The sequence below is a fragment of the Vigna unguiculata genome, chromosome 8 (genome assembly GCF_037176805.1).
Source record: "Vigna unguiculata cultivar grain cowpea cultivar isolate G323 ecotype 2 chromosome 8, ASM3717680v1, whole genome shotgun sequence".
Taxonomy (NCBI): Eukaryota; Viridiplantae; Streptophyta; class Magnoliopsida; order Fabales; family Fabaceae; genus Vigna; species Vigna unguiculata.
Window position 1 is genome coordinate 35,022,359 of NC_140799.1, and position 16,267 is coordinate 35,038,625.

General features: G+C 30.1%; 1 protein-coding gene and 1 pseudogene across 1 annotated transcript; one reads left to right on the plus strand and one right to left on the minus strand.

The window, feature by feature from the left end:
* LOC114195098 (putative LRR receptor-like serine/threonine-protein kinase At1g06840) overlaps window positions 1–3,784 on the plus strand; it is a 32,153-nt pseudogene extending 28,369 nt beyond the window's left edge.
* Window positions 3,785–4,523: 739 nt separating this feature from the next.
* Window positions 4,524–12,047, minus strand: LOC114195097 (uncharacterized). The gene is made up of 4 exons (XM_085665493.1): window positions 11,888–12,047; window positions 7,907–7,948; window positions 6,067–6,859; window positions 4,524–4,821 (listed from the first exon to the last, which is right to left on the minus strand). The coding sequence occupies exons 3-4, from the start codon at window positions 6,713–6,715 to the stop codon at window positions 4,799–4,801; spliced, it is 672 nt and encodes a 223-aa protein (XP_085521619.1). The 5' UTR covers window positions 6,716–6,859; window positions 7,907–7,948; window positions 11,888–12,047; the 3' UTR covers window positions 4,524–4,798.
* Between the last annotated feature and the right edge of the window lie 4,220 nt (window positions 12,048–16,267).

Consider the following 16,267-nt stretch of genomic DNA (forward strand, 5'->3'; position numbering starts at 1 on the left):
ACAGAGCATTGCATTTGACACAAATTCCGTTACGTATCACATTATTATTGGTATACCTTGTTGCTAGGTTCACATGATTCGAAATTCAAATTTGAATTTTGGCAATTCAAAAAATTTGAATTGCGATTCAATGACTGTACTTTGAAAGTAAATGTTTTTCAGGCTTGAGGGAAATCCTATGTGCCCAAATAATAACACCTTAGTTCAGGTGTGTGGATCCAAAAGTGACAGTAGCATCAATGGTAACTTCAGTGTTAGCTGTCCGTCGAAGGATGCCCTCCTTCCTATGAATACAATGTGAACTGTTTCTGCGTTGATTGTTAATTATCGATTAAAAATTCCAGGATTTTCTGATTTTCGCACGTACATGGATAGATTTCAGAGAATGCTGTCAAGCGGTCTTAAAATAGATATTAATCAGCTCTATATTAACCAATCTTATTGGGAAGAAGGTCCTCGTTTGGAAATGAACTTGAAGATTTTTCCTATGTACGTTGATAGTAACAGCTCTCATGTTTTCAATAAAAGTGAGGTTCTTCGGCTCAGAAACTCGCTCTTAGGCTTTGATCTTCAAATCGATGACTTGTTCGGACCTTCTGAGCTTATAGACTTCATTCTCCTGATCCTTACAAAGATGGTAATTCACAGAAAATTATGAACAAGTCATATTTATAACTATTTTACGGTTGTTCTCATACTTCTTATATGTAACAGTGATTCTTAGCTCTCCGAGTTCAGGGATCAGCAAAGGTGCACTAGCTGGAATAGTCTTAGGTGCAATTGCCTTTGGGGTTACTTTTTCTGCAATTATTACGATTCTCATATTGAGAAAACGCTTGAGATATCATCGTACGCCTTCCAAACGGACAAAAGGTGAGTACCTTAAAATGAATAACCTAGCCTATGATTGTTTCCTCTCTTTGGCTTGTCTTCAGTGTTCTTTCTCTGACACAATTAGCAGTGTAGAAGCTACCTAGAGTTTGGGATGAAAACTGTTACTATGAATTTACAAATGTTAACCATCTCTACTTTGTTGTTAACTTGTCATGAATGAGGTGATCAAGATACGTATTAAACATAGACTTCTATTTGTTTCACAGCAACTAGGATCTCAAAAAAATTTGAAGGTATAAGATCATTTTATTACGAAGAAATGGCAAGCGCCACAAACAAGTTTAGTGACTCTGCTCAAATTGGACAAGGGGGGTATGGGAGGGTTTTTAAAGGTCTTCTTCCTGATGGCACTGTTGTTGCCATAAAACGTGCACAGGAGGGTTCCCTGCAAGGTGAGAAGTAGTTTCTCACAGAAATAGAATTGCTATCAAGGCTACATCACCGTAACCTTGTGTCTCTGATTGGATACTGTGATGAAGAGGGTGAACAGGTAACCTATTATAGTTTAAAGTTCAGAAATGTAAACTTAACAGAACTTGTCATAATAAAAGTTTTAGTCACTTTTGATTCTTGATTTAATTTTTAAAGTTCTAATTTCCATAACTTCAATTACCTTGTTGTCTCGTGTTGGTTGCACAAGGATATGGATTACAGCTTTCTGAAAATATTTCATTATAAAAAGACTGTAAATGCATGGAATAACTATCCTTTGAATATTAAGTTAATTCTGATAATGGTTTATTTCTCCATCTGATTTATGACTTTGGACTTGTAGATTTTGGTTGATGAATACATGCCAAATGGAACACTAAAGGATCATCTTTCTGGTAAATCCTCTACCTTTATGTATAATCTCTTACATTATCTGATAACTTAATATAATGTCAATTACATTTTATTGTTGACTCTGTCATAAAACAAGTGTTGTTTTACCTGTACAAGTTTTCCTTGCTTTTCCTATTTTCATCTTTTAGCACAAAGAGACTTCTAGTCATTCATTTATAGAAAAAGCACATCTTTCTTTCTGTCTCTCAGAACTATGCACTTGATGTTTTATGACAGCTTATTCAGAAAAACCTCTTACTTTCTCCATGAGGTTGAAGATTGCTCTAGGGTCAGCCAAAGGTCTTCTGTATCTGCACACAGAAGTAGATCCTCCAATATTCCACCGAGATGTGAAGGCCACCAATATATTATTGGACTCCAAGTTCACTGCAAAAGTTTCTGACTTCGGACTCTCACGTATCTACTGTGATAAAGGGGACCCCGGTAAGGTTTTCATCAATGGGTTTTGTTTTTCTCTGAAATTGAGCGTGTTCATATTCAGGATAAAATTAGAAAGAACGAAACACCATCCTACATTATTTGAAAAGAAACGTTGAACAATGCATTAATACACATGATCCTTAACCTTTTGTAGTCACTAGGATCAGTTTCATTCTATTCTCATACCTCTGATAATGACGTAATTTGCTATATTCCCTCCAATCTTCTTCATATAACTCTCAAAAATTTAGATATATGTGTCTTTCTACTACAAAGAAACAATTTTTTACCTCCATGTGTTCAATACTTGTTCAATACTTTCAATGCATACCCCAGATTCCATAAATATCTCTCTGTTTGTTCTCTTAGAAGATTGTGTGTTACCTCTAATCGTCCTTAGCTGTAACATGAACAAATATGAAAGACTAGTTTATTATTCTTTTGGTTTAATTTCACTTTTTACCACCAAGGTATCAAAATTTTCGAATTTCATTCCCTAGTTTTTCTGCACATTTTACACCCATCATATCTTCATTAAATCCCATGCAACAACACTATCACTTTCTGGTGGTTTTGAACAGCTCTTAGTGGTTTTCATTATCATTTGGTTTATCACCAATCTACTAATACATAGATTAAGTCACGTACATATTAGTAGTTCATAATATGCTCCATACTTCTTGAGAGAATTACAAAATAAAATTGACTTTCGGATTTCTGAATAAAAAGTAGAAGAAGCAACTAAACAATTACAAATATTTTTATATGACAGTTAGGTTGAGTTTGTGTTGAAGCAATTTAATCTCTGCGTTTTTTGTTCACTGTTTTAATCATGTAGGGTTATGTTGATCCAGATTACTTCTCAACTCGCAAATTCACTGAGAAGAGCGATGTTTACAGTCTTGGTGTTGTATTTCTAGAACTTGTGACCGGGAGGCCACCAATCTTTCATGGAGAAAACATTATTAGACAGGTATGGTTTGCTTTCCCTTCAACATTATATTTCTATATTTTTCAGACATATTCTAAATGAAACAAAACGTATATGTCTGCTTTATGTTTGGTCAAAGATTAATCAAAGGTTTTGGTCCAGCCGACTTCCCATGTTTGAAGAGATAGTTATTGAGAGAAATAGTATTGGTGGGCAGCTTATCCTTCAGAATACATGGAGAATTTTTTGAAGTTGGCCTTAAAGTGTTGCAAAGATACAGCAGATGAGCGACCTAAAATGGCAGAAGTGGCCAGAGAGCTAGAAAACATGTGTTCAATGTTACCCGAGACAAAGGCTGTGGAAGCAGAATATGGGACAAATGGTTCAGGAAGAAAATTCAGTTCACAACCTTCATCATCATCATCATCGACTAGCAGGACTCCTTTTGTTTCAGAAGATGTGTCTGGTAGTGACCTTATCAGTGGAAAGATACCCACCATTAGGCCTAGATAAAACTTCAAAAATATATCACCTATCTTCAACAATGAAACCACCACATATGTATTGTACATCACAGTCTTATTTGTTGATGTTTTTCTATACTACCTATTTTAAGGTTAATTGATAGTGAACTGGTTTGTAAGTTATACATTCATGTTCTACACACATCAGTTTATCATTTTTACGTTTTGTAATGGCTGAAATACTGGTAGTGTTTATAGATAATTACGTTCTTGTTAAACTTCTCTAGAAAATACAACTTGATATTGAAGAATTTATAGATAATCAAGCAGGAATTCCAATTTCTAATAGTTAAGTGTTTTCATGGGAAGTGTTGTAATTAATCAATTTTATAACAGTGACTGATTGGTTTATGATGTTGCATTGAAGGTATTTTTGAAGTACTAATCACGTGTCTTTTCAAGTTCTTGACTTCTGTGGTTCTTACATAGAATTGCTAAGTAGCTATGATGATATGAATTGATAAATATTTGGAGAATCACACTCAAAACCTATTCGAAGAGGGAAAAATCAAACACTTATATATACCACAAAGTAATTATATGGTATCAATGTTTTCATATTATCCATACGCAGGGACATGAGACTAGTGGGGCCACTGACTTAGCATTAGTCACTTTAAAGACAATTATTTTATTTGAATAACTTAAAAATATGCAGAGAAAAAACACTGAATTAGAAAAATTAAGAGGTGTTGATGCAAGTAGGACTAGCATATGGCAAAAAAACAGAGGTAACCACAAAAAACAGAGTTATATTAAAAACATGTACTTAGAATGGATTATGTACGAGTAACAAACCAAATGATTTTTTTTAGATGTTATGATTGATGTATATATTTTGTGCAATCTTTTCTTTTCTAGCCTTTAAGTTTGGGCTAAAAAAGTGCCTCGTAAACTAAATCCAGGAAAAAAAATAATCTTAGCATGGCTTACTATTAAATACAAGTTTGTGGGCTCCCATGAACTAAGAGTTTGAGAGCATCTTGATGTTTTTGCATTAAAATTTATAAAATCATGAATCATACAGGAAAAAAAAATATGAAAGTAAGTGTATTAACTTGATGGAGAATTACATCTATAAAGTAAACAGTTTCACGCGAGTCACACGTTAGTGGACAATTTAGTTCTCCGTTTAACTTTATTCGCAACACATAGTACAGTAGACAGCTGTTTCCAGAATGAATCAACACATGGTCCAAGTGTCACCTGAAAATCATGAATTTCATTACATTTGCAGTTTTGGAGATTTGAAAAGGACAGCAAGACGACAGAGAAGTCATTATATTATTTCCAAGGAACGAGTAAGAGTTCAAACTGTTATGTTAGAGGTTTCACATCGACTAAAAATAAGACTAATTCAAAATATATATATAAATACAAACTACATCTTACAGGTTTGTTTTGTAGAGTTGAGATAGATTTAAAATCCACTTTTTAGAACACTTTTGTTGAGTGTGGCAATGGGACGTTGAACTATTCTTGTTGTTTATGTGATAATGTTGGTGCTATTCTTAAGGTCAAGTTAGTAAGTAACTTGCAAAAACTTAATGTTTTGATAGTCAATGCAACTTGTGCAGAAAATTTAGAACGACAGAAAAAACAATTTTGAAACTAAATGACTATGTGCTTTTATTTTTTACTTTTACATTCTGCAGTATTGAGTATTTATAGATTGAAGAAGTAATTTTGATGCTGTAAGAGTAAAAAATAAAAACAGCCATACTTATGAACATTACAATTGAATAAAGCATAGGAGCCAATGCTTGACAAATGTTATTTACAAGCCTAAATTACAGCTAAGAGAAACACAAGTTGATTGATTGTTTCTTTTTATGTATCTACGACTCACTTTGAACAGGGGCTCGAAAGATTCAAAGTTGTACTCATTAAAGTGGTTTTCTTGGTTTGAAAAAATGTCTTGTATTAATTTGAAATATGATTAAAATTGCATAATTTTACAACACAGATGTAAGAAGAAGCACTACCTCTTTTTGCCATCCACATAGCCAAAAAAAATGTGATCTGACCAATTTATTGCAGCGCATGGAGATGAGGTTGATGATACATTGTCCAGAACACTACTTTCTTTTTTAAATCAAGACCAGACTTCCATACTTATTTGTAGCCTACTTTTTTTCATGCTTAATTGTTAAATCTATTTACTATCTGATCAACAAAAAGTATATTTAAAATGTGTGAACAACTATGTCATCCATCAGTTGTGGCTAAAAGGATATGTCCCTAAGATTGATGAAAATAGAAAGAGCAGAGAAAATAGGAGTATTTTTATTAAATATGTTAATTAATACCAACCTTAGTGAGTAGTGACAATATTTCATGATGGAGCAAAGTTAAACCAAAAACTTGTCAAACAAAATAATATTTCACTTAGCAACATCATAATCCAAAGACGTTGTGATTGTGTTTAGAAAAAGGGCATGTGAAGTTTACCTGGATGTAGATATAAACATGGGGAATACTTAGGACATTCCCTTATAGTATGTCGAACATCTTCTGTTAACTTAAATCCGTGGTGAATCTCTTGGAAGTTTGGCAAATCTGTTAGTGTTATATCTTTCAAGTTGTGTAATAGTAGTTGTTTTCCATCCTTACCCATCTCTTCTAAACCACCATCATCAGCTTCATCTTCAAAATCAAAAGCCTTGTGTAACTGAGAGCAATTTGTTATTTCCAAAGATATCAGATTGGTAAAATGACTGGCCGAGATATTATAAAATAGACACTTCAACTTATTGCAGTTTGTAACTACAATGGAAGAGAGTTTTGGGAAGCAGAGTTGTTGGGAAGAAGATAGGGTTTTGAGTTGTTGCGCATCACCTGAATCAAATATTTGTTCCAATTCATCACAGGTACTTATATTCATATCCTTCAACATTGGTAAACTTATAACAACGGTGGTGGAGAAGATGGTTTTCAATTTTGGACATTCTATCACCCAAATATCGGAAAGGTTTTGGAAGCATAGAAAAGCTGTGGGGCCTTTCCATATGAAGTTGAGCTCAGCTAGATTCGACAATAATAGAGAACTTATATCAAAGTTTAGGGGAAGCAGTTGTGTAGTGCCCCCTTCTTCTCCCATTTGGAATTCGAAGATACCTTTTATTCTAAGATCACTCAACCATAGGCTTCTAAATTTGAGGACAAGTTTGAGTTTGGGGTGAGACAATGGATCATCCTCCAATTGCTTCAATGTGTTGCTAATCAACCATAGTATATCATTCTCCTGTGTATACACAACACAATTCATTGTTAATGCGTTACACTTTATCATTCAACTCAACCAAGTTTATTTAACAAACACCGACTGTGTGCTTTTTTTTTTTCATTGTTTTGATATAACTAAAGTAGGAGTCAGAATCAGAACACTTCTCGTATATATGCTCAACCTAAATTTTAACTTCTGTTTAATTATAATTTTCTTCTTTGTAATTCAGATCTTAATTTTTGCTTCCAATAATTTTGGTTTGAATTTTTTATTTATTCAATTTTCAATTTTAAAATGCTCATTATTTACTTAATGTTGATTAACTAAATGTCTTTTTAGTTGTTAACATAAAAACTATCTTAATAAATATTTTAATTAAAATGTAAACATAAAATAAAACTAATAACAATATTTAAAAATATCTATTAATAATATTTTTTTATTAGTTTGATTTTATATTTCAATAAATTAAAATAATTATTGATTTATTTTTCAAGTTATTATACTGAGTTAAGCATGCTTGATTCAACAAACTTAATTGTAAGTATACATTTCAAAATTAAAAATTGAATAGAGTTATGGGTAATTGAAATGAAGAAATTAGTTTTTGAAAAAAAAAGAATTTCTGTTATCCACTTCATACGATCATATGAAATGATTGAATTTCTGTAGAATTAATTTACCATCAGTGACTCTTTTATTATTCAATAAGGGTAAAAAAACGCATTTTAAATTTTTTAATAATCAATCTACAATTCCTTCACCGTTAAAAATGCAAAATACATTTGTCAAAAATAATTTTCTCTCTAAGTCAAAAGAAAACAAAATAACTTTGTCATTTTATATACGGCATAGTAAAAAGATAAATACAAAAACATGGAATTTTACATATTTAATTTGTAATGAATAAAGTGTTTTTCTAAATAAAGGGCTCGGTGCATATACTTCAATTCTTAAACCTAACGTATTTCAAATATACTTCAAATTGACAATGGATGCATATAACACACTTCAAAATCTTATATCATTGACTTAATCAATTTAATAAAATAATAAATGTATTACCCTTGGAGTTGTTTGTTGTTGGATATATGAAGCAGTAGTCACCTTATGTATGAAAGAGTTAGATAATTTTGGACATGCACCACAATATAAATAATTAAGACTTGGGAGATGTGCATGACAATATTCAGGCCAAATGTCAATTATATTTGGTAAACACGACAACGTCAGAGTATCCAAATTAGACAAATTTCTTCCAATATTAGTCTGCTCGAAACTCGGGTACTCTGTAAGATTATGTTCCTTTTCACTGCCAAATACATACTTCAACTTCTCATTGAATGAAATATTCACTCTTTCCAAACTTACTAGCCCTTCGAATAAAAACACAGAGAATATATACTCCAAATTGTCACAATCATCAATTAGAAGAGTCCTTAATTTTTGGAGCGTCAAAGAAGGAGTTTGAGTGCTCGAAAGAAAATCACTCTCTTCTTCTATTATGTGTCTCAATGAATTGCATTCATTAATTTGTAGAACCTCTAACAGTTCTAGAGTTTGGACAACAGATGGCGTGAAGAGAGAAGTTAGCATTGGGCATTCTGATATTGTAAGGACCTTCAGATTGCAAAGCGTTGAGTTCCTTGGAAAAGATATGCTATTCAATTTACAACAATCTTCTATCTCGAGCTCTTCTAAATTTTTTAGAGAACATCGTGAAGAGGGATCGCAAAACACCTCTCGAAGGTTGTAGTAGAGTGATTCTTGGAAGGTAAATTAGGAATCCTCCATAGAAGAAAACCCTTCATAGAAGGAAACCTATGTTCCTGAGCGCTAAATGTTTAACTGAGCACCACCCAAAAATTTCTATAAATAAAGATCTCATGTTTTCATTTTAGGTGTTGAGTAGAGGATCAAATATGTAATAGTAGATTAGGAATAAGTCTATGAGGCAGGAGAGAGATACTCTTAGTGTAAATCCTATGTGTAGATGCAGTTGGAATTGTATTGCATCATTCTATGAGTAGCTAAACTCTCTCGTGTTGAGGTTAGATATAATCAATTCTAATTATTTGTACTTCTACTTCTTAGGTATTTATTTATGTTTTTATTCAAATTTTTGTGGTTTGATTTATGTTTTATTGCTTGGATGACTTGATCACTTATCTTATTTCAATAATTTGGATTGAGTTGGAAGATTGGTCTTAAACTATGGTCCAATCAAACCATCACACTTTGGTAGAGGCTCCCACATGTTCAACCAGGAATGGAGGAATTGTACTGGGTTTGGGTCTGAAGTCCTTAAGTTCTAGATTGCAGCAATAAGTATAGATCTACCATAGAGTACTTCCAAGATATTGAATGATTTGCATATTGAATAAACAAGATTTGTAGTAGTGGCGTAGAAGAAGAAGATATGAAACCCAATCATTGTCTTCACTCCATTTAATCTATATATATTTATATGTATTTTTTATCGAAATCAAAAAACCCAAAAACTAACTACCAATATACTTGTTAAATTCCTATGGATACGATAATTCTCAATCGGTTGTACTACAACTAACTTGGTGCACTTGCCAATAGGTCATATAGTTGGATAACTCTTTTAAAACTTGATATTGTGTGAATGTTGGGGCTTTTGGAAGCTTAAGCCCAATGGACTAAAATTATCAACTAAAGTTTACCCCATCATTGCCATTGTTTTATACAATTCCAATGCCACCAAAGCAAAGAGCAAAACCAATCCCAATGATGATTGGTGTTGGGCGCGCCATTAGAAGGCTGTGAGGTGTCCACATAATTGAGAGGATTACGTTAGGCGCAAGTTTTGTTGATGTGACACTTTTTCCTTATTTATTCTTGTTTCCTCGAGAAAGAACCAACTCTGAGAGGTTTAAAGCACGAAACACTTTTGGAGAAAAGTAGGTTGCTATAGGTGGCTTTCGAGAACATCTCTTCATCCTTCTTGTATCTCCATCTTCTTCCTTTATTGAATTTGTATTCTTAGGCTCTCCACTATCATAGAGAGCTAAACTATTTTGTTGGGATAGATGTAACCATTAAAATCTCATTTTATCTTGCATTGATTTTAAATATATATATATATATATATATATATATATATATATATATATATATATATGTATATATATGTATATATATACATATACATATGTATATACATATATATACATATATATACATATATATATATATATATATATATATATATATGTATATCCATTAAATATTAGTATTCTTGTTTCATTGTTTAATTCTTGTTGTGAGTTGATCATCCATAGTTGGGTATTGGGTTCATTAGGTATTGGAACAAAATACCTAATGAAGCTTGTATCCAATAGAGTTTGACTAATTAGTTGTCTTTAAACCTTAGTTGTTAAAGTAAGTTTGTTTATTAATAAATTCAAGGAATTGACTCTCAATAAAAAAAATTATGTTCATTCTACTAAGGGATTATGGTTTTAGTAAACTTGTGGGTTAACTTTGGCATTAAAATAGAGAGAAGTTCAGTGATTAAATGCATGAGAGTGAGGTCGGTGAAATCTAACCTTGGCAATAACATTTCATATCATTCCTAATTTTGTCATTGTCGATTATCTTCTAAAGTTGTTTTAATTGTTTATGCATAGCTTTTATTTCTTGTACACATCACACATTATAGAAATATTGTGTAGTCTAGTTATTAATTACACAATTAATTAGTATTGTACAATTCCCTTAAAAACACGATACTTAGACTTTTTATCCATGAAGATTTGATGCACTTGTCAAATTGCACCCTAAAATCTTTTTTATGATGGCCAACACCATAAAATTTATAGTGAAAGCAATAATAAAGTTTTAGAGCATTAAAACACACAATTTCTTTTAGTAAAATTGAGTCATAAATCAAAATTTCACAACATAATGATGTGAAACATTGGAGGTAGGAATGAAAGTGAAATTGGATGAGATACTTTAATTTGACAGTTCACAGGAAATTAAATAAACTTGGAAACAATTTATATTTATCATGATGAGACTAATAGGATAAATGTATCAAAACATTAACGATTAATGAGGAGAACTAGTGATATTTTGAGAATCAAATATGATCTCATATGAGAAGCAGTTATAATAAGTAATTCATATTTAATGGTTAAATTAATTAAGATCAAAATCATACAAAATAGTTCTCTTTAAATTGTTTGGCTGTAAGTTTATCTTCCATCTCTATATATTCATGAAATACTACAATACTTTTTGTACTTGATTTAGATAAGGGATGAAAATGAATATGGCTATCAGCTGAAGCCAATTTGCCTAGTTTACGTGTATATATATATATATATATATTTGGAAAATGAATTAGGCACTTGCATGAGATCTTATTTGATTATAAAGTTGAAATTAGGTAATTTAGAAAAGTATTTTAGGCTTCAAATTTGATTTAAGTAAATATAAATAATTATATTTTTGGTATTAGGTTATTCTTATAATGTATTAAATTATATTTATTTGCTTTCTAAAATATTAAATATGTTGACCAACATAAAATTTCAAAAACCAGTGTTCTTATTGAAGAAAAATTGTCATATATACAACCTTTGTTACAGAATAATTTTTTAAATTAAATTATTGTAAATCTTATTTTAAACCAGTAATTTTATCTACTATTATAAAATTTGGTTAAGTATGTTTTAGTCCCTGAACTTTGATCCAAAATTGGAATTCGTTCCTGTCTGAAACTTCAATACATTTTGGTCCCTAAACTTTAAAAATGAATGAATATAATTCTTTAAACTCAATTACGTTAACTCAACTTCTTTTGAGGTGTCGATCGCATTTTTCAATAGATATTGAACCAAGAATGTATCAAACAGTACAAAAAACTTCAATATTAATATGAAAATTGTTCAACACATCAAAAAAATTTAACATAATTTAGTTTAAAGAAATATCAGGAAAGATAATATATAATATATTTTATAAGCAACTTTATGATTGTAATCTATTGAAGATGTGAACTGAGAAACTTACCTGAAGATTTGTGCAGATAAATGTGAAGAAGAAGAAGAATTTAGGAGCAACTTCGCTGCGAAACACAATATTGATTGGAAGGTGTGGTGGTGTAATTTTAAAGAATGAAAAAAAATTGAGAAGGGAAAAGATGACATATAAGCAAAAAAGAAGTATGAAGTTCCTGAGTTTATAAGTAAGGTATAGAATTGATAAAGATGCTACTCATTCCTTAACTTATGCGAGGTTTATGAATAACAAATTCTTTTTCCATGTTTGTGCTTTCGCCTCTGCCCAAGTTAGGAATATGCAATAAATGAGAACAAAATGTTTGATTACAGAAACGCATTCTCAATACTGAAAAAGGATTTGTATCGTGATTTTAATTGCTTTAAACTCTCGATTATGTTTACAAATCTTAATTGGTTTCTTAAATTTGTCACTTGTGTTAAGAAAATAATGTATTACATGATATTGTTAGTATGACGTAAAAGTAATAATATTATGGTGAGCGTCACGTCGTTGATTAGTCTCAATTTATTTCTGTATTTACTTTTTATTTTTTATGTTTATTATAACTTAATCTCAATTTAATTCTAACTTTTATTAAAATTAAATTAATCTAATCTCTCTCCAAATTTAACAAATTTAAATTTTATATAAATTTTATACTAATACTAAAATTAAATTTGATATTTTTATATAAATATTATAATGATATTTCTAAAATTACTTTTAAAAAAACATCTTTAATAAAATTAAATTTATATTTTACACTGAATTGTATCTAATTTTTCTGTTAAAATTATAAATTTAAAATTTATTTCAAATATATTTGAAATTTATATTTCAAAAAATTAATAATTAAATAATTTAATATATAAATATATAAATATTTGAAATATAAATTTAAATAAAAAAATAATATTAAAATATGAAATAATAAATTCATTAAAAATATACATTTCTTAAATATATAAATTTTAAATAAAATAAAATTAAAAAAAATAATAAGAAAAGTAGAAAAAATTACACACCGATATGTAATACAATATGAAATATTGTTAGTATAATATTAATAGAAATAACCTAATTGATATATATTTCAAAAATATAAGAGACAAGTTAAAATTTAAAAATTTAATTGAGGATTTCTAAACAAAACAAGAATTAATTGAGATTTTAAACTGATTTAAATTAGTAGTAAAATAATCACATTTAAAATTTATTTTAGAACACGATATGAAAAGTTAGATAAGTTCGGGTGTGTATCAATTAGTCTGAAGATTAGAACAGCGTCGGCTATCCATTAGGGTGTACAGAGTCTCATTTCAGACTGCACCGCAGAAGTCCAAAGTTTAGAACGAAAATAATTCATAGTTCAGAACTAAAATGAAACTTAACTCTATACAAAAATTAAGAATCTAAAATCTATTTATCTTATTTAATATTATACAATTTAAAATACAAATTTTATATTCTAGACTATATAATCTAAAAATAGAGCTTTTTTTGGTTTTAAAAATAGGTCTGTACTTGGTTCTTTGTGGTAGGATAGTGTTCACAAGGTTATATAATATGAACAGGGTCAACATATAACATTTGAGATCAAATTGTGTCAGTGAAATTTTAGAAAATTGAAAGGTTGAAAATTTGAATTGATAAGAAAAGTTTAATTTTCTTTTAAGTAAAGAAAATATTTACGAAGAAATTTATCCCAAAGTTAAAGTATTTTTTTTTACATGAGCTCCATTATAATCTACTTTCTCTTTGCAAAAATTGGTAAATTACTGAATCAAAGCCATTCAAGACTTCATTGATCGTGTTCTCAAGTTGAGGATAACCCAAATTTAATCACACGTAAGATAAGTCGGTAGCCATTGCAGGCTCCTTGTTTTGCTTCATAAGCTCTTCCAGAAGTCATTTTAAACATTATTTAGTTTTAACTAATACAAAAAGAGTCATTTTTACTTGGTACGAGTTTATAAAAATTATATAAACGTTACCCATGCATGAAATGCTTTCAACAAAAATGGTATATATTTTTTTTAATATCTAATTTGTTTCTCTAATTTTATTCTATTTTTTAAAAATACGCATAATTTTTTATTTATTCAATTTGTTCTTTTAATTTTTTTTAAAATGTTTAGTTTGGTCTTTTCCATTAGACTAATGTTGACGTCGTATCCGTGTCACATGTCATGTTATTCTCATATATATGCTTGATTTCAATCTAATCCTTTTATTTTTAATTTTGGTCCAATTTAGTCCTCTATTTTTTTTAAATGAAACAATCAGGTCCCTCTCACATTTGAAACCAAATTAGTAATTAAACATAATTACAACTTATATATATACATTTATATATACATGTTAAATTTAAAAAAAAAAAATATTTATCAAAGTATTCCACCTAAATATTCAAATTTTTTTACATTTTACATAAAAAAATCCCTATTTAAATTTATAATATTTTAAACATTATTTAATTTTAACTAATACAAAAAAGTCATTTTTACTTGGTACGAGTTTATAAAAATTATATAAACGTTACCATGCATGAAATGCTTTCAACAAAAATAGTATCTCCTTTTCTTTTTTTCACAAAGACGAGGCCGAGTTAGGGGTGATCATGAATTGGATTTTTAATGATCCAATTCACATTCATTTTGGATCCAAATAATTGGATTAAATTTTCGATGCAAATCCATTTTTTTAGAAATAGTAAATTGGATTTTTTTAAAATATAGATCCAAATATTTGGATCAAGTTTAAATCCAAATCCAAATATGTGGATCAAGTTCAAAATCCAAAATCCATTTTTCATAAAATAAATTTAAATTAAATTTTCTAAAACTTGTGTCCATAGAGCTGACACCATAGAATTTGACAGATTTTTTGTTAGGGTCAAAGAGGCCAAATTTCAGCATGGGACGAACTCGACTGACTTTCGGTCGGGACTGACCGATTTTTGTCGAGCCCAACCGAATTTTGGTCGAGCTCGACTTGGTCGATTTTGGCCAAATTTTGGCAGGGGTCGACTGGGCTGAATTTTGGCCTAGGTCGACTCGGTCGAATTTTGGCTGAGGTCGACTCGGCCAAATTCGAACGAATTTCGGTTGGGGACGACGTGACCAAATTTGGGCCAAGGTTGACTCAGCAAAATTTCAGTCGAGATCGACTTGACTGGATTCGACCGAATTTCGGCCAAGGTCGATTTTGCCTAATACAACCAAATTTTGGCCAGAGCCAACTTGGCCAAATATGGCCACATTTGGGCCAGGGCCTGATCATTCAAATTTCGGTCAAGGTTGACTCAACTAAATTCGTTGGTCAGGACTGACTCGGCTAAATATGGCCAATTTTTTGTTAGGGTTGTCTCGGCCGAATATAGTCAAATTTTGTTTAGGTCGACTCAGCTAAATGCAGTCAAATTTGGGTCGGGGTCAACTCGATCAAATACTTCCAAATTTTGTCCAAGATCAACTGGGTCAAATTTCAATCGGGACCGACTTGACTGAATTCGACCAAATTTCGTATAGGGTCACGCCAACTCAGTCAAATATGAGTAAATTTGGGCTAATCCGTTTCAACCTTTAACTTAACCTAACCAAAAATATAAATTGAAAATTTGGATTGGATATTTTGAATTATCCATTTTGAAAATCTAGATTTAGAGAATGAATATTCAATCCATAAAATATATAAAATGTATATCAGATTGAAATTTAGATCCAATAAAATAAATTTTAAATAGATTGGATTTTTAATAAAATGAAAATTAAAGGGATTGGATTAAAGAAAACGTGGATTAGATCATGAAAATTGATTTTGTACCCAACTCTAGACCGAGTGATGCAAACTTCTCAACTAATTCCTCTTTATAGCACCAATATTCAATTGATTATAACCCATTGCAGTTATGAGTGATTTCATTAAGAAAGAAACTTTGTTTTTCAGCAAAAAGACTTCCATCTTCGTAGCTAATTCTCCTCACAACCTCTTGTTCATTTAAAATGTGCGATTGGCCTTTTTTAGTTTAAATTAAATCAAGTTTGAAGCTAGTTAATAACTTCATGGATCAAGTCAAACATTGAATATGTATTAATTAATATAGATTTGTCTCAACTATAAATATAATAATTATCAAGTGGAAAATTGGATGTATTATTTGAAATATATATATTCGTCAACTTGAAGTAGATTACTTTTGTTTAAATCTTTCTTTCTTTTTTAAGAAAAGTGAATATCTTTAGTTTTCATTGAATTTTCTTTTTGTACTCTTCATTTGGTACTTGGTACGTATATGCTGGTACATGCTGACGTTTTTTTTTTTTCATATTAATAATCGTGTATAATCAACATGTGATTCGATAATATATAACTTGAGAAATATAATTA